Here is a 19,116-nt window from a genome sequence, read left to right as displayed (position 1 = left end):
GTCAAGAAGTTTGATTATTTTAAGTCTACTTTTGTGTTTGTGTCTAAAACTATCATACTGTACACTTTAAACAATATAGGCGTAGGATATCAGCTGTTCTGTGGGCATGCGCACGTGTAGGCACGTACGCGCGAATGCACGTACGTACCGTGGTACAGAGAAAAAAAATCACCATTGCACCACTGGTAAGATACGGTAATTTATCAACTGAGATGTGAACATCCTTGTGAACCACATGATGAACTTGGGAATTTAATGTAGCTGTAATAACTTGCTTTTAAGCATTTACATTTTAAAACAATGTTCACAATAGCTCTGTAGAAGGAGGAAGTGTTCTACTGCAATGGAGTCTCCTTCAGAATAATTTAAAACCATGATACTTTAGAGATAGTTTTTAAATCTGGCATTGCCTTCACCATCTCTCACACAGCTCTGCAAAACAGTCTCTGAGAAAGACTGCTTCAGAAAGAAGGATGAAGATGTGTTCTGTAGGTGAGCTGAGGTTGATCTTGAGAGGGGGAAGAGAAAGCCAGAAGCCAGTCAATTCCGAAGCAAGCTGCCTGCAGAAATCATTGGCTTGACAAAAGGCCAATGAGGGGGCAGAAGGTTTGTGTGCAAGTGACTGGCCCTTACGCTGGGGGGGCTTATGTGTAGGTGAGCTAGGCTTTGACTGACATCCGCCGAGCGCAGTGAAAAAGTTTAACCTTGGCATGTCAGAGAACTCGCTCTCTGCAGGCAGAGGGTGGATAGAGGGATGAACACAGAGAGAGAGAGAGAGAGAGAGAGAGAGAGAGAGAGAGAGAGAGAGAGAGAGAGAGAGAGAGAGAGAGAGAGAGAGAGAGAGAGAGGGGGGCACGGGAAAAGGTTTCAGCATAACAACAACTGGCTTTTTCGCGAGCAGCCCTTTCCAGAGACAGTGGTTTGAACCCAAGGTCTGACTGCATGCATTATTTAAGACTGGTAACTGGCAACAGTGCCTCATAAATAGAGATGAGGACAGACACCTGAGGAGCCGGGGGCGTACTCACTCTTGATCGGCCACAGATCCACCGGACCCAACGTGACCCAGAAGGTTGCACATACATGCTACCCAGCTAGAACGGATATGCTTCCATTCGGCTGGCCTCAGTTGTTCCTGTTGCCACTAAAGCTGTCAAATGACACTGTGGGGGAAAAGATAGCTATGGCAGGGGTTTATTGTTTATTAGTAATTAGGAAATACTGCCATTAATTTGACATGAACTGCACTTGGTAGTGTACAGTAAAATGCTATGTACACAATTTTTACACTGAGTTCAACACTAGTCAGAATGTTTGAGTTGTCTATATCATATTCATCAAGGGGTTCTTACCATCTGGGCATTTTAAGCAGTGGAAAAGCTCTGCCTGATTATATACTTATCCAGTGCACATATTGTACAGAATATTAGTCTGGCTTGGGATTTGTTTCCATAGCAAAAGCTTCTCTGCATGAGGCCAATATCATAACATTTATGAAATTTGTACACAATTTGTCTGGGACATTTTTCTTCTCCAGGTCAAGAAAAGATGGAAATGGCTTTTTCTTTCCACGGGAGTGCACATCTCATTCAAACGGTGCATTTATGGCTTTCGTTGCTGATTGAATTATTTTCCACTGCTTGTGTTCTCAGCTTGCGTTGGGAATTGAATCATTGCCTTCGAAACATGATTCACTGCAGCCTGGGCTTTTTTCCTCCCGTCTTTCAATTTCAAGGACTTGGCAACCTTGTCCTATTCAAACGTCTGCATTATTACCTTTTATTGTTGGCTACAAATGAATGGTGAGGTTGAGCACTCTAGAGGCGAGAGAAAAACACAGTGGCTTGTATAATATCCTGTCGCAAGGCAGAAGTCAAATCTATCACAGTCTGGAGGTTTTGATGACAAATCTCAGGGTTGAAGGCTGTCAAAAGAGAGAATTTAGTTTGTCAAAGAGGAAATACTATTAGTGCCACTTGAATGCAGTAAATAAATAAATGCATGTGAAACAGTTTCACTGGCTTAAGCATTAGGCTTTTTCGCAACTTGGTAAATCAGTCACTGGCACTGTGTCATCAACATCAGCAATACCTTCAATCTACAGCTTAAACGTTTTGCAACTACAGTATAACACGTTCAGAAATGGGCCTCCAGCAATTAAAGCAAAAACAAACAGGGGTGAGTAAACATACGTTTTAGCAAATTTCTTATGAGCCAAATTAATAATGAGCTTTTATAGTTTTGAAAGGTCTGAGACGTGCTCACAGCTACCATAATTATTACGTTAGTCCAATAATAAAATGTGTGGGAGCTGGAGAGCACAGCAACAATTGTGGCATGTTAATCATTGTCCATATCTGAAGTGTTGAGTGTTAGCGAGGGGACATGCACAGTGACAGAATGAGGATTGACCTGCTGGGACAATGACAGGGACCTCGGGCTGGGGTAGGTGGGAGGGGGGGGAGATGGAGGACCACAGGGGACAACAAGGCTCGCTATTGTAAAATGGGTCACAGTGAGTGGAGAGGGGAGCGGAGGAGGGTCAGCGCCCCAGAGGCAGGCTGCTGACACTCAGCCAGCAACCACAGTAGACAGCAGCTCCAGGTCCACAACAATCACTATAATGGGACTGAGTGCAGCACCCCGCACCAACGCTGGCTTACAGCAATAACAATGTTCCATATCCACTTCCCATCCGTTTCCTGCTTTCGTTAGCTTCGGTTGCCAGCAACAAATGTCAAGTAGTTATTATGGTCAGGAGGGAAATGATACAGGGAAAATGGGTTCAATGTGCAAATCTAAAATAGTAATTTCACCAACAATATCTTGTAATAAGACTGACCAATCTAAATACAAGGCAGTGACGCATGGTATTATTTTTAGCATGCAGCATAGCAGCACACAAGCCACCTCCATGTGTTACACAGGAGCAGGGGGAGAAAAATTATTGAATTTCTAACACGTTTTCTGTTGGCATGGCAATATCACAGAGAGGCAATATAAATAACCTATGAAACGCAATGACAGCCTGACGTTTTCACCTCGTGTCACCATCTCATTTCAGGAGAAGAAAAGGGGACGCACAATTGGTGTCAATTAGGCTGCTTCCATTTAATTACCAGTGTGTGTCAGTCAGGGGTGAAATGTCTCTCCTCTGACCTTCTCTCTCGTGGTGTATAGCACTGTCTGTCAGCTGGGTCATTACTGTATACCAGTGCTTCCCAAACAGTGGGTCGGGACCCATTTTTATGGGGAGTGAATATCCCCTTTTCGTTTCCAACATTAAAATGACATTTCTTTAAGCTTGTCAAACATTTCAAGAAAAAAACACATTCGCTTTTCATAATGAATACAATTTAAAAAATCTTAAAATATTGCATATTTTAGTACTGAAAATATCCAAATGCAACGCGTTGTGAGCTTGTAGATCAGCTATTTTCACTAGCTTGGGTCCCAAGGAGAGCTAAAAAGTTTGTGTAGCATCGCTGAATAGTCTACGACTACGGCTCTGTAGTGGTGGAAGTACTAAATAATATAAAGTATCAAAACAAATTACTCAAGTAAAGTAAAAGTAGGCATATCTAAAAATTAAATATACTTAAGTACAGTACTTGAGTAAATATACTTTCCACCACTGCTATTGTGTGGATGAGAGGAGGAGGTATACGGCAGGCGGGCGAGAGATAGGCAGGGAGTGAGGTTACAGAGGGGGGGGGGGGGGTAGAGGAGGCTGTTTGGAGGCTGTCTGGGGAGTGCTGTTGCCTGCTGACCTGGTCATCCATCAGACAAGGTCCATCCATCCACCCCCCTCCCCCGACTCCACCCAGGGCCCCCATCAGTGCACTTCTCTGCTAGGCCGCGGGATCTCCACATTAATTTCTCATCTGTGGCTTCACCCTAATGAGCTCCGCCTGCTCGCCCACCTCTGAGACCCCACTGATTACCAGATGGGGGAGGAGGAGGGGGAGGGCGACCATTTGTCAATGGCAAGAGGTGGCATTTACGCTGCTGACCTTGCTGCCGAGGAGAGGGGAGACCAAAAAAAGGAAAAACTCCAGAGCACTGCACTGTTTGCCTTCACGGCTGTTTAATAGCATGCTGCCTTGTCTGTGGATGATTTCTATTCATAAACATGAGCGAAGGAAGGAAGGCAGGACGGAAGGAAGGAAGGAAGGAAGGGAGGAAGGAAGGAAGGAAGGGAGGGAGGAAGGAAGGAAGGAAGGAAGGAAGGAAGGAAGGAAGGAAGGGAGGGAGGGAGGGAGGGAGGAAGGGAGGGAGGGAGGGAGGGAGGAAGGAAGGAAGGAAGGAAGGGAGGGAGGGAGGGAGGGAGGGAGGGAGGGAGGGAGGGAGGGAGGGAGGAAGGGAGGGAGGGAGGGAGGGAGGGAGGGAGGGAGGAAGGAAGGGAGGGAGGGAGGGAGGGAGGGAGGGAGGGAGGAAGGAAGGAAAAAAGGAAGGAAAAAAGGAAGGAAGGAAGGAAGGAAGGAAGGAAGGAAGGAAGGAAGGAAGGAAAAAAGGAAGGAAGGAAGGAAGGAAGGAAGGAAGGAAGGAAGGAAGGAAGGAAGGAAGGAAGGGAGGGAGGGAGGGAGGGAGGGAGGGAGGAAGGAAGGAAGGAAAAAAGGAAGGAAAAAAGGAAGGAAGGAAGGAAGGAAGGAAGGAAGGAAGGAAGGAAGGAAGGAAGGAAGGAAGGGTGGTATTATTGCCCTTCTGTCAGAAGTAACATTTTTCAATTATCTGATTTGTGGGTGAAACTTGCTTAAAGTTAGTCCAATTACACACCCCATGAAGCCTTGAATTCATGGAGATTATTCAGTTGTTGTCGCATTCCTAAACCAATCATTTGATGACCGGTAGGAGACTTGCGGATGTCTCCAACCGGAGACATTAGCATCTTTCCACCGGTCATCAAATTATTGGCTTAGGAGTGCGACGAAAACAAAGACACACACAAGTAATTTCATGTCTTCTTGCTTAAATGGGAATGAAAGCCAGTTTGTCTTTCCTTCTGTGCCTTTGTGTGTGTGTGTGTGTGTGTGTGTGTGTGTGTGTGTGTGTGTGTGTGTGTGTGTGTGTGTGTGTGTGTGTGTGTGTGTGTGTGTAGCAGTGGAGGTGAGCAAAGTAGAGTGGGCGGACAAGGTACTGCTGTGGTCAGCCATGGGGTCATTGTGTGTGTGTGTGTGTGTGTGTGTGTGTGTGTTGTGTGTGTGTGTGTGTGTGTGTGTGTGTGTGTGTGTGTGTGTGTGTGTGTGTGTGTGTGTGTGTGTGTGTGTGTGTGTGCGCGCTCCTCAGAAGGGAGAGGGGATTTGCTGGCTGCGGGATGGAGGGGAGCAGTGTAGGTCTGTGACACAGGCTAACCTTGGCCAGGGCTACTGGGACTCTGGGGGTATCCATCACTATGGCAGCCCCGAGACCCAGACTGGGGGGGGAGACAGGAGTTGCCAGAGGGAGGGGGGGACGCTAGTAAAAATTTAATGCACTCCGCAGAGCGGTCATGTCATACTTGGTTATGGAAAATAATCCCAGATGCCTGCAGTGCTAAAATGGAGCTGTAATGTGCTCGCCTCCTAACCCGGCCTGACAGCCGTGATGTACGACTACCATTACCGGAAAATATCACTTCAACTAACCCATGATCCGGCTCCGCTAAGGGTCATATTATCCATGAGGAACAAATTACATTCCCCCCAAAGTAAATACAAATTTCCTACCGGCCGGGTACAAAGCACAGAGGGGGGTGTGGTTCGTATGTTACCTATGACAACGGCTGGGCGGAGTGACAGGGATGATAAAGTACATGACAAATCACTGGCTGACAGGGTACTCTGGTGCAATCAGCCTCAGCTTCGGCCTAGCGAGCACCCACTCACGCCTGTAAACACCACTCTCTTCCTTTGGAGGGGGCAAAACACATAATCTTTTAACGCTGACAAGTTGCTCTCGCCTTTTTATTACTCATCCTTCCCACTGCGGCGGAAAGGAGGAGGATGTTGGTGGGGGAGGGGCGGGAGGTTTGTGTGCATGTGGGTGGGGGGTGGATATAAAATGGTTTTATGTACAGTGCTGCCAAGTGATTGAGAAACACTGCTCCTTCTTCTTCTGCTGTAATTGCCTGAGGGCAAACACAGCGAAACAATAAAGGAAGAGAAACAGCAAATATATTACCGGTTCAGATCTTTATTTTATGTCAAGGACAAACAGGTTCTCTTGGCTGCACTAAAGCACCCACTTAGATCCCTCGTCTCCAATAAGAGCCCAGCGCAGCAAATTACAAGCACTTCCTTGCACAGCCATTAATAAAAAAACACAAAGCATTTTCAAAATGGCATTTACAGCTTGTGGCCGCTGATAGAGAGAGAATAAATAACACTTAGGGAAGGTGTGGGCTACATAAAAAGGCTCAGGGCCAAGGGAGAATGCAAGGGAAATAAACGAGTTGTGGAATGATAAAACTCCTTTACAACTTAGCAAGGAGCCATTGTCTTCACAAATGGCCTAAGTAGTCCTATCGGTGAGCTGTAAAATCTTGACAAAGCACTTGAGTGCCAGCCTTATAAAAAGATTTGACTAGTGGCTTCAAGGTGCCACTTAGTGGCAAAAATCACTTAGCAAGCCTGCGCACAGTGGCTGGGTTTCAAAGACTGCTCACAATGACGAGACATAGCGCGGAAGTATTCATTCATCCATTCAAAAGGCTCTAATCTAAAAGATTACTTTCATGGCATTAATATGCCATGAAATGCATACATGCAAACATTTTGAGAGAGAAAAAAAAGATAAGCCCTAGACATAGAGGCTTGGCATATTGAAGGTTACAAAACAAGAACAAGAGCACTGTACTGTATGCACTTCTCATTTTCCTCCTGGGACTAAAAGTGATTTTTCAGAATAGTTGAAAGACATTACTGGCCCATACATAATCATGTGCACGCTGGCGCTAAAAAAAACCCTGCAGCCATTTCACATTCACTTTACCCTCATCATCCCCTTTAAACGGTCTCAGATGTTGGAAAACCTGTTGGCGTTAACTACAGCGTGAAACAGGGGAATGTTATTGGGGCTTTGGCGGACACACATCAAAGGCACTGTAGGCTATGGAACCCTCTCCTATGTGCTTCCCTGCCAGTAATACAGCCGCATCATAATTGGACTCAAGCTGCTCCGAATGAACAGACCAGTCCTACCTGCTAGACCCAATAAAAAGAACCACCTGATCCCATCTGGATCCTCGATGTGGGTAAAGGGAGGGGAGAACAAGCATTTGCTGACTGTCTGCTTTTCAAGAGTGGAACCGGAGCCAAAGTACTAACTTGACGGCTGGGAACAGAACTGGACCTCATGTCCAGCAAACAGAGATACTCGCTTTAGAGAAATCAGCTGCAAATCAAGCTTGTTTTGACCCAAAAAGAAGAATCTGAGATATTAGCGTTCAAAAAGCTGCGTACCCATAGACAGCGTAAGCCAGCGGATTTTCCATTTCTGTTTTTTTCGGGGGGGTTTCACCGCACCGGAGCCGGAGTGTTATGAGCGCATACTGGACGCAGTTGATCACCGTCATCGGCGGGGAGGTACATACAGTACGAAAATAGGCGTCAAAAGGCGAAATTGGTGATAAATTAGTTAATTGATTCATCAAAAAGCATGTTTTTTTGCAAATATTATTATTAACAATTAGATGTTTTTGAGGGCGCTAGCCCCTCCTATATACATGTTTAATGTTTGTCTTTAGTTTAATGCTTGTTTAATAAACGCCATTGACAATGAAGAGAAAACTTATGTCATTTTGTAACTCATTACGTCATATTGTCTCTTTATTGTTAATGGCATTTAATGTTTGTGTTGGCACCGTTTGTTTTAGATCACCATTACATCACCTAATCAACGTGAGTTAGACTTATTAGTGCCCCTCACTTCACACGGGTGTGATTTTTACTTGCGCAAGCAGAGCGCGCAAGTAAGGTGGTCGTGCCGGCTTTTTTATGCGTATACTCGTGTTATATATACTGATTTTGAGTGTGACGTAATGAAGATATGTATCAATGCCGGGGTCTAACTGGCTTTCGATGCTGACGTAATAAAGATATGTTTCAGTGTAAGGTGGATTAAAGGTAATGGCTCTATGTATACATGTATGTAATCTGAAACCTATCTTTATTATGTCACCATCGAAAGCCAATACCCCGGCATTGATACATATCTTCATTACGTCACACTCAAAATCAGTATATACTGTATACCACGAGCATACGCATAAGAAAGCCAGCCGACCACAGTATAGTACTTTTCAACGTACAACTTACATATACATACATACGTTAACTGTTAGCTAACCAATATTGAAACATATCGTAATTACGTCACCATTGACGGCCAGTTATAACCTGACTTTAGTATTTAATTCCAATGTTTTACAGAGAGGCGTACAGAAAACCTATGATAGAGTCATGGAGAGGTTTTACTGGCCAGGCGCAAAACACGCTATTGAAGAGTTTTGTAGAAGTTGCCCAGAATGCCAACTCACCGCCCCGCGCCCGACCCATTGATTCCACTCCCTATAATTGAAGTGCCATTTTCACGTATAGCGATGGACATAGTGGGGCCGCTGGCCAAGTCAGCGCGAGGGCACAAGTATATACTGGTGAAAGTTCGTAGTGGTCGACAGTAATTGCGCGCTCTGCTTGCGCACTAGTAGGCCATTTATAGCCTACTAGTGCAACGCGCAAGTAGGCACTCAACAGAGTGCCGTTCTAGTTATTAATATAATCGACTAAATCAAATTGTCTGATTTAGTAATATCGCTCATGCAGCCCTAGATTAGACCGTTAAAATAGTGAACACAAAACTGTAGTATTGTGAAGAATAGCACTTTTAAGAACTAGTTATAAATACCAGTGCCATGCTGAAACCAGTCCCCTTGTGGTCCCCCAAGTCTAGCCCAAAAAAGGCCATGCACACATGTGAACAAACTACACACAGATAATAAATACAATTAATTTGTCAGCCAATATCTATGTTACTAGTACAGCCCTTTACAGTTGCATCACCTCGTCACTAGTATGCATGTATGAGGTGTATGTGATAGTGCTGCTGTCTTCCATCAGAGAGAGACAGGCAGTATAGGAAAGCATCTCAACGGTGAAGCCTTGGCAGAGATACTAATGACAGCAGAGATAGAGCTAATAATACTAACATGATAAGGTGTCTGTAGCGGGTCAGCCTCCTCCCTGTCACCCGGCACACCATTAACATGTCATGATAGAGCAGCCCTATCCTACAGGTCACTGTGTAATGAACGGACCACTCTGACAGCATTGTGTGTTTTGCCAAGATACACGTGCACGCACACTGGCACATGCATGCGGCGAGATGCGAAAGGGGCTGTCTCTTATCAGAGCTCGGCAGCTCCTGTCGAAGCGGCAAAGGGCTTTTCTACACCAGGCAGAACGTGATTTCTCCCGGGAACACTTTTTCCATTTCCTGCTTTTGAAGGGAAACTAAATAAGCCACGTTTGTCCGCATCTGAATCCATTTGACCCGTTAAAACGCCTCTGCTCTCCGCCGTGGTGTTGTAAAGTAGAACGCATCATCCGCAGAATGCAAATGGCGTTGGTGGCGGGCATAGCACGCCTGGCAGGGACTGATAGTGGCAGAGGTGACTGGAACCGGGACGGGTGGGTGTGGGTGGGGGGGCAGTAACAGTTGTTAAGTGGGAGCTCCAATTACTCCCTAACACAGAGGAAAAACGTGGGAGCCAGCCCCTGTCATAAGGGTCCCCTATTTACTAATTCACTCCTCTGTTACTTTAACACACAATTAATCAGTGACAGGAAGGTGTAGTCAGTGCTGTTCATCAGCAGCGTAACGTGAGCCACGGCGAATTAATACAGTCGCTGGGGGGATTACAGCTTACCGTGCTCTCTTCTCCCTCTCTCCCTGAAACAAAAGGAATTGCCACCGAGACAGGAGCAATTTAAATCGACAACGCTGAGTAATGACTCAATTTGCTGCACAGTCTAAACACCACAAGCAAATGGCATTACTAAATCATTAGGCTGGATCTTGGATCTCTAGTTAGAAGTCATTGGGTAATGGCTGCTCTCAGATGCTGGGAGCACCTAAAAAAGACATGTCGACTTGCAAATAGGCCAAAGGAATAGTGCATTGCATAAATATTGAGCCAAAAATATACTGGATTGAGGGCTGATATTGCATTATTAACGGAATAACATCCCAACTATTTGATGAGGTGTTATATGAAGTATATCAGCAACAGAACAGTACACACCATATTAAAAATATATAAAAAGTATTATATTCTGAATCGCTTCCAATGCAGATCAACTACACGTATCGTATATCATCACGTGTTTGAAGAAAGATTCTTGAAGCATTTTCCAGTGTTAATAGGTTCAGAGGCATCTACTGTATGAGTTTCTGGCTGCTACATTATGTGCTGTAGTGTACAGTACATATTAAATGGTTGGTTGGTTGCCTGGCTTGAATTCAGATGCAGGGTTTTTACATTTATGTTTTATATAAAGGTTTTTCTTAACCCTTAGAAGATGAAAGACGCCAATTGGCGTCTTCATCAGAATTCCGTAAATGATCAATGACGCCAATTGGCGTCTTCACAGTTTTTGATGAATCTAAACATATTAATATGCTCCGAAGCGCTGTTTAAATTCCTGAGCTTATATTCCAACTACATTACCCAGAAAACCCGTGTCACGTGACACACGTGTACGTGTTGCCATTGGAAGCTGGTCCCACCCCCTGTAAATAGTGGGGGCAGAGGGAGTCTTCATAGTTATCATTGTTTTGCCTGTTTGCCGTCTCGCCCGAGCGATTTTCTAGCAGAAAAAGTTGAAAGCAGTACTATTTATTTGAGCGAGTTTTGTGGTAGTAGTATTGATCCATACGCGTCCCAGTCGCCTTCTCCAGGCGGAGTAGCCCTGGTCCAGTGCTTACAGCGAGACTCGCTGCTCCCTCCCTCCTTTTTTCATTGTCTCCCCATCGTCGTCCGATGAGCTATACCGGGAAACCATTGAAGAAGACGATCAACCCGGAATGTTTTGAGGTAATCTTATTGTAGAAAATGCCCTTCTATAGTGATCAGAAATCATAAGATGATCGCTACAAATAGATGCTTGGATAATTACTACTACTAGTCAGATCATGACGCCAGAATGACTCACCACGATGGCCCCCAGCCATTAGCCAGCACCGAAGGTGCTGGCTAATGGTGTTGGTCGGTGCATTGGTGCTGGCTAAGGGCTGGAGGGGGGGTTGGTGTCAATCGGTTGGTTGGTGCAGTACAAATGTATCGTAGCAGGCATGCACGCATGGCAGTACAAGTATTTTATATTGTAGCGTGCCTTATAGGCGATCTGATCTTTAGTGTAATGTTCGCTCCTTTTATTTACTGTCTACAAAGACGGAGAACAAACATGCATCGTTTACTGAAGCAACGCGTGGTTATGATGACGTTGCTACAAGGATCGGAGGGGGGACGGGGAGTGAAGCTAACAGTAGCGTATTATATAAGATCTGTATGACGTTTCATTCACGTCTGAGCTTGCATGATAATTGCATTCATTGTATATTGTATACAATCATGATTGTACATTGTTTAGTGTGTCTCCGTGTGATGATGATGATGACGATGATGTCAGATAGCCTACGTCCCCCCCCCCCCCCAACTGGCTATTGGCCGGGCTGACTACAGCTAAATGTTTATTTTTTATATATTTAGAACTGGCATCAGATGAGGAGGATGGTGATGATGATGATGATGATGATGAAGACGAAGAGTCAAGACTGCGATGGAGTTCTCCGACACTGAACCGGATGCATTCATTCATTTCAGTTGTTGTTTTTTTTAAATTTAGCCTACACACACACACACACACCGTCAAGAACAACTGGAATGCAGTGGTTTGGGGACACTGGGGAGTTTGGGGACAACTGTTTTGTATGTAGGCCTATTTATTTTCTGTAATATTTATTATAATTGTATTATGTTAGTCATAAAAAATAAAAGACAAGCTTTTACAATGAGTTAGACCTGTCATGGCTATTTTGTTCACTAGTCTGAGGTTTATGGTTTGACTAAGCGAGTTTCAACTGTGATTTACTCTGTAACGGTAGATGGTAAGAACCCAATTTTTTTGTTATAATACAGTATACATTCAAGTCTATATTTTGATACATATCATGGGCACAAAGTCATATCAAAACAATGTCCTTGGATGAGTTTTTTATCAAAACTGTTTCTTCACAACAGGTTTTTGAGATACATGCATGAATAGACACGGTACTGGTAAGACTATGTAAACATGGTATATATCAAAATGTGCGTTAGAATGTCTAATTTTACCCCAAAAAAGAATTGAGTTTATATGATGTTCCATTTCAGAGCTAGGGGGACTTTTAGCTGGATAGGTCAGATTGATCATGACTGACCATGCTATTTATAGATGGCAAAATATCTACAGTGGTACATGTGAGAAACTTTTTATTTTATTTTAATTGAACTAGACAACTCACCCTTTAAAATGAGATATTGCATGGCTATGTACGCCCAGCAGAAAAAAAGTTATTTAGAAAATAAAACTTCAACCGGTCATAACTTTTTTTGTTGTCCTAGAAACACTACCCAGTGTAAATGCAGGCTCTTTTAAATGGCTTCCAACACCACAACTAAACATTTTATCAACTCAGTTCATTTTTTCCCTGGAAGCAGACAAGCCAAGCTTTCTCTGAAGGTCTTTCGTTGTCACACATTCACAGCAGAGAATTTTCAATAAATCATTCAAAAACGCCATTCTGCCATAGAGAAGTCTAAAAACTATATAGAAATCCATGAAACTCTCAAAGAGTTAAGAACAGCAGTGAAAGCAAATACTCTCAGCCCTTAAAGCCACAGAATACTCACTTCAATGGAATCTCAACCCTGAAAATCCATAACAGTTTGATATAGACTTTGCCCATCATTAATTCATCTATAATTAAATGTGCAGAACTAATTAAGGCTTTCTCATAGTTATCAGGGTGTTTAAGTCTAATTATATTCACAAGTCTAATATTTGATTCTTATTGAGCACACTGATGAAAAAAGATATTATATGGATATGATCCACATTTTATGGTGCCTTCTCTAGTGCAAGATACAGTAAGTAGTAGGAATTCAAATTAAATGAAGTTTTACCTTGTCTTCTTGGTCACTCTCACTGTCACACTGCAAGAGAGAGGAAGATTCATAGTTATTCATAGTTACAGTACAGCAGGGTGATGATTTCTATTTTAGTTGAAACTGCAAGGACTGGAGTAGAATGCCATCTATAAGTGAAGCATACTGTACAGTACAGTATTCTCATGGAAAAGTCCACCCTATTCCCTAATTAATATTGCATCAAGTCCTTAAAGTACAACCAACATTCTGAAGCTCATCCCTTTTAGTCAAAATTCATACCAAGATTTTTTTTTTTTTACTTTTACTTTTACTTTACCAAGAAGCTAAAATCCCCGCAGTGCATAATGATGAGTGACAGTGACAGCTGATGGGCATGCAGAGGAAGTGAGATGTGGTGTGAACAAACTTTCTCTGCTGTAACTGTAGGTTACAAGTCAATTCACAAGTCACAGTCACATCATCGTTGGCAGTTGTAATTATCACACCATTCAACATGTCAAAAGACCAATGTTGATATTATGCTGGAATGTTTTAAGCTCGCCAAACTGCTATGTAGTAGTTAAACATTGATGTGGAGAATGGAGATGTGTAGTCAGTGTAGTAGTTAAACATTGATGTGGAGAATGGAGATGTGTAGTCAGTGTAGTAGTTAAACATTGATGTGGAGAATGGAGATGTGTAGTCAGTGTAGTAGTTAAACATTGGTGTGGAGAATAGAGATGTGTAGTCAGTGTAGTAGTTAAACATTGATGTGGAGAATGGAGATGTGTAGTCAGTGTAGTAGTTAAACATTGATGTGGAGAATGGAGATGTGTAGTCAGTGTAGTAGTTAAACATTGGTGTGGAGAATGGAGATGTGTAGTCAGTGTAGTAGTTAAACATTGATGTGGAGAATGGAGATGTGTAGTCAGTGTAGTAGTTAAACATTGATGTGGAGAATGGAGATGTGTAGTCAGTGTAGTAGTTAAACATTGATGTGGAGAATGGAGATGTGTAGTCAGTGTAGTAGTTAAACATTGATGTGGAGAATGGAGATGTGTAGTCAGTGTAGTAGTTAAACATTGATGTGGAGAATGGAGATGTGTAGTCAGTGTAGTAGTTAAACATTGATGTGGAGAATGGAGATGTGTAGTCAGTGTAGTAGTTAAACATTGATGTGGAGAATGGAGATGTGTAGTCAGTGTAGTAGTTAAACATTGATGTGGAGAATGGAGATGTGTAGTCAGTGTAGTAGTTAAACATTGATGTGGAGAATGGAGATGTGTAGTCAGTGTAGTAGTTAAACATTGATGTGGAGAATGGAGATGTGTAGTCAGTGTAGTAGTTAAACATTGATGTGGAGAATGGAGATGTGTAGTCAGTGTAGTAGTTAAACATTGAATGGAGATGTGTAGTCAGTGCGAGACTAACGTCAGCCAATGCACTGTTTCTTTGTAGAAGTTGCTTTGCTAGCTTGTACAAGACGCACTGCTTCACTTGCTTGTAGGTAAGAGAATGTTAGTGCGCCACATCATCATTAGGCCTACGTATATTAAACACTTGAACCACACCATCCATATTCTGGGGGGAACATTCGCCAAAAATCTACCAGCTCACAATGCGTGCACTGTGAAGTTTGTGAACAAAAAATATGCATTTTACTGACGGAGCCTGGTCTCGACTTTGTTAGCAAGAAACTTGTCATTTGTTCTGAAAGTATAGCTCACCATTCCTGAAAACTATTTAAGATGATGTCTGGAGAATATGAAATGTTGACATGAAAAAGAAAAGAACTTGGCAACCCTAATTAGCAACCCAAACGTATGCAAACTTATGCAAACAAGGTTTTTGTTATTTTAATTTTATGCATTGAGATGTGAATTTCCTAGATTTTCCTTCCATTATGACAGAAAACCTAAACAATAGAACCTTATAATAAATCCCAATCTAATGCACAAAAATATGCTTCACAGTCAAGTAGGACGAATACCCTTATAACATCTCTATAAGCATTTATTGACGTGTGTACGCGTTTACACATATACAGCATGTAATATACTGTATGTATATAACATCTTTAGATTTGATTAGAATGTGTTTCATATGCAAGTCATATGCAAGTCATGATCTAATTGTCTCCACCAGGCCGAAGGCATGGGGAGAGAGTATGTTTTGCACTCCGTCCGTCCGTCCGTCCGTCCATCCGTGTGTGTCCGTCCGTCTGTCTGTGGACAGCTAATCTCCGGCACCGTTGGCTTGATCACAGCCATACTCTGCAGTGCACACACACTCCCTGAATGCCACAGCTGAACCTCTGCCCCAAGGTTTTCACATTGGCCTCTTATAGCGCCACCAGGAGGCCGCTTTGTGCAAAACAATTTTTTGGACAGTACCGACAGATTTTGTCCAAACATCACGCAAATTGGTACACAGTCTCTCTAGAGCCATTCAACGAAACGAGTATTTCAGACTTTTCAGACTCCATCCTGATTGGCTAAGATTGGCTACCAAAGTTCGCAGGAGTGCACGGTTTCAAACAAAATGCCGCAAAACATGAACACATCGTGTGATTTCCGTGAAATTGTGCACGCACATTCCCACTAGGCAGAGGAAAAAATGCCACTGGAACATTTTCAACTCGGCCTCATGGTGGCGCTATAACTGGCCAATTAGTGTTTTTACCTCTAACTGCACGGATCCGTGTAAAACTTGTATGCACACTCCGTAGAGGCCAAGGAAAAACCTTTGCCTGGAATATTTCACATCTGCTCTTTATAGTGCCACCAGAAGGCCAACATACAGTATGTAAAACCCATTTTCTAATATTACTCCTTCAGATTCTATCCAAATTTCACGCAAATCGGTACACATGCTCTCCATAGTCATGTGATCAAGACTGGTTTGTTTGATTTCTCACAATCCATCCTGATTGGCTACGATTGGCTTCTAAAGTTTTTAAGAGTAGCCCGCTTTGTACCCATGTTGTACAAATCGCCACAACTCCTTAACGCAGCATCCAATTGCGGTGAAACTGTGCATGCATATTCCCACTAGGCTGAGGAAGAAATGGCACTTGACAGTTTTCAAATCGGCGTCATGGTGGTCAAGGCCAAGTCGCGTCACACACACACACACACACACACACACACACACACACACACACACACACACACACACACACACACACACACACACACACACACACACACACACACACACACACACACACACACACACACACACACACACACACACACACACACACACACACACACACACAGGAGACCTGTGCCCAGAAGGGAACATTTTATAGTTCCTTTTGAAATGACAGCTCGTTAAAGGTAAGATCAGTGTTCCTACATATTCAGTGCCTCAGTGTTATAGCTGATTAAAACATTGGATAAAAGCAAACAGAAGAACAAATCTCACATAAGCAGTCCCCTCCCCACCCCACCCCAACTCCAATAATATTTCAAATTGTAACTATTCATGGACTAGAATCCTAAAACCCCAACTGCCACTCGAATTGTGTTTCTATCATGCGTGTTCCCAATTTCCTTACTTAATGGTTGATACTCGGTATCGAGACATGGTGAGAAAAAATAGTAAAGGAACTCTTTGATGGAGGGAAAAAAGTGGTTGGATTTCATTTTTCCCCTCCAATTTCAATTTCAAGGTCCACTTAATTCTTTATCAACTAATTAGTGTGATGCTGGGTGACCGGCAGCCCTCGAAGTCGTGCATATGGCTGAGGCACGAGAAGCATTGGAGTCGGAAATGAAGAAGGCATTGGGGGGTAATATGGGTAGGGGCTGGTGTGGGGTCTGTGCATGTGTGTGTACATGTGTGTGGGGGGCGGATGGGTTGTGTGCAGGATGGGGTGTCGATTAAAGGGGGGGGGGGGGGGGGGGGGCTGCTGAGTTCTCTGCCAATGTGAAGTGATTGACAGCCCCAGGGAGCCAGGCCACAGAAGGCCCCTGTCTTATCCCCCCCCACCCCCTCTTTCTCTCTCTCTCTCGTTTGATTTTCTTTTTTTTCTTTTCTTTTTTGCTGATCCGGAGCCCTGCAGAGCTGAAAATGTAGCGGGCAGGGCTCATGGCTGCTCTATTCCTTGGACTGACCGGTAAAGAGGGCCCCTGTGAGCTCAGCAGGAGCACGGCATCCAATTTACAGGCCTGTCCCACACAGCCCCAGGGGCCGCCGGCGGCACACTGCCATGATGGTCAGCTCCAGCAGCTCATAAATTATGCAGAGGCAATAAATGCACTGGGCAAACACTCCCTCAGACGCTCCCCAGCTCTGTATTTTTCCCTCTCTCTTCTCCCTGCCTGCCTTCATCCCTTATTCCCCCAGATTTTAATACAGTGCACATAAGCCAGCAGCCATATAGAGACTGTCAGCTGTACAGATAAATATGGATAATAGAAGAAATGTGAAGACTGATTACATGTGGCAGGGTGCATGGTAGGAAACGCTGCACAATGTCATACATGCATGTACATTCATCGCAGCGTGTGAATAGATAACACCTGTCGGACCATGTATCACTCTCTCTCTCGCACGGCCCCCTACGTGGAACAGTAGATCAGATGAGCTGCATTCGCTGTCTCAACTGCTTCCATGTATTTTGGCCCTTCAGACTGCGACAAGAGTAATGTGACCAAGAACTCATTAGCCGCTTCTCTGACTGTGCAAACCACACACAGGAATGCGAGCAGGGAAGGAGTTCAAATAATGGTAGACATTTTTCCCCCACTGTGTTGTGATCCATAAAAAAACACTAGCAGTCGTTCTTTCGCTCCTTTTTCTCTCTCTCTCTCTCTTTCTCTGTGTCGTCCCTAGCTGTGCTGAGCCAATTGCTTTGATTGCCAAGATAGAAGCCGGCTGGAATGACTTGCCCTTGCTTGTGAAGCAAATGGAACATGCTAATGGAACTCATCGTATTACCCGATGCAAAAGTGCCATAGCTCATTACTTTAAGATAAAAGGATATCACTGTAGACGGCGAGCAGAATTGACTTTCTGCGCCACGACTTGATGATGATTTAATCAACTGCTCTCTTTCACTTCTCATCCGCATGCCTGTCGCTTCACAGGTGCCACTAAACGAGGCCCTCACAGTGGCTCACACAGCTAGTGAGGGAGAGAAAAAAGAAAGGAATTGCTGTCATTACTTTTTTCTTCATCTCTCCCTGAGAATAGAGGTATGCAAATTTCCCAGAGCCACAAAGGATGGGAGGGAAAAGAGGAAACTTAATAAAATGGAAATACCTTTATAATGAGCAAAGTAAAAAGAAAAAAGAAAAGAGAAAGAGAAAAACAGAGATCAAGCATGACATGCAGGCAAGGGCAGACAATATGAACATCCTTCCACAAGCACAGTCGCCCACGCTTCGTCACGCCCAGTGTTCCAACACGGAGGAAACAGAACAAATAACGATTGCCTTGGAAAGATAAAAACAACTCAGGCATATACAAGCAAACAAGTCAGAGCTGTCAGTCAATGATACGTGATCATAGTGTATTAATGCCCAACCTTATGCATAAAACAACCTCCTTTACAAGGATGTAAAAAACATGACAAATGTAGAATGTTTCTAAGGTACACATTTCTAAGTAGCAGGCACGAAAGAAAGATCCTTAGTGCCTGCTACTTAGCAATGTGTACGTTAGAAACACAAGCAGAGAGGGACTGCTGGATAATGGTAAGCCTGAAAGGCGTGTCTGTGAGAGTGTGACACTGCTGCGTATAATTGGTATAGGCCTAACCATTAATAGGGTACTCTACAGTATGTTATTGTATCATCATGAGGCACAGGTGACCTCAGAAATTCACTTATTGCTGTGCTCATGGGGGACCATTAGCTACTACTGAATAACCATAGAGATCTGTAATGTCATATTTCCAGACTTCAAAGGCCCTTTTAAAAATAAATATGTCAGGTCAGGTG

General features: G+C 43.6%; 1 protein-coding gene across 12 annotated transcripts in view; it reads right to left on the bottom strand.

Annotated features, from left to right (window-relative positions):
* auts2a (activator of transcription and developmental regulator AUTS2 a) overlaps nucleotides 1–19,116 on the bottom strand; it is a 392,003-nt gene that overhangs the window by 116,241 nt on the left and 256,646 nt on the right. For all 12 annotated transcript variants that reach the window (XM_079508630.1, XM_079508639.1, XM_079508643.1 and 9 more), the window contains one exon: nucleotides 13,202–13,231. In XM_079508630.1, coding sequence (XP_079364756.1) covers nucleotides 13,202–13,231 — 30 coding nt within the window. The remainder of the gene's footprint in view (nucleotides 1–13,201; nucleotides 13,232–19,116) is intronic.

Source organism: Electrona antarctica, assembly GCF_951216825.1.
Source record: "Electrona antarctica genome assembly, chromosome: 8".
Classification (NCBI taxonomy): Eukaryota; Metazoa; Chordata; class Actinopteri; order Myctophiformes; family Myctophidae; genus Electrona; species Electrona antarctica.
The sequence above is the reverse complement of the archived record's forward strand: the minus strand, read 5'-3'. Positions and strand labels throughout refer to the sequence as shown.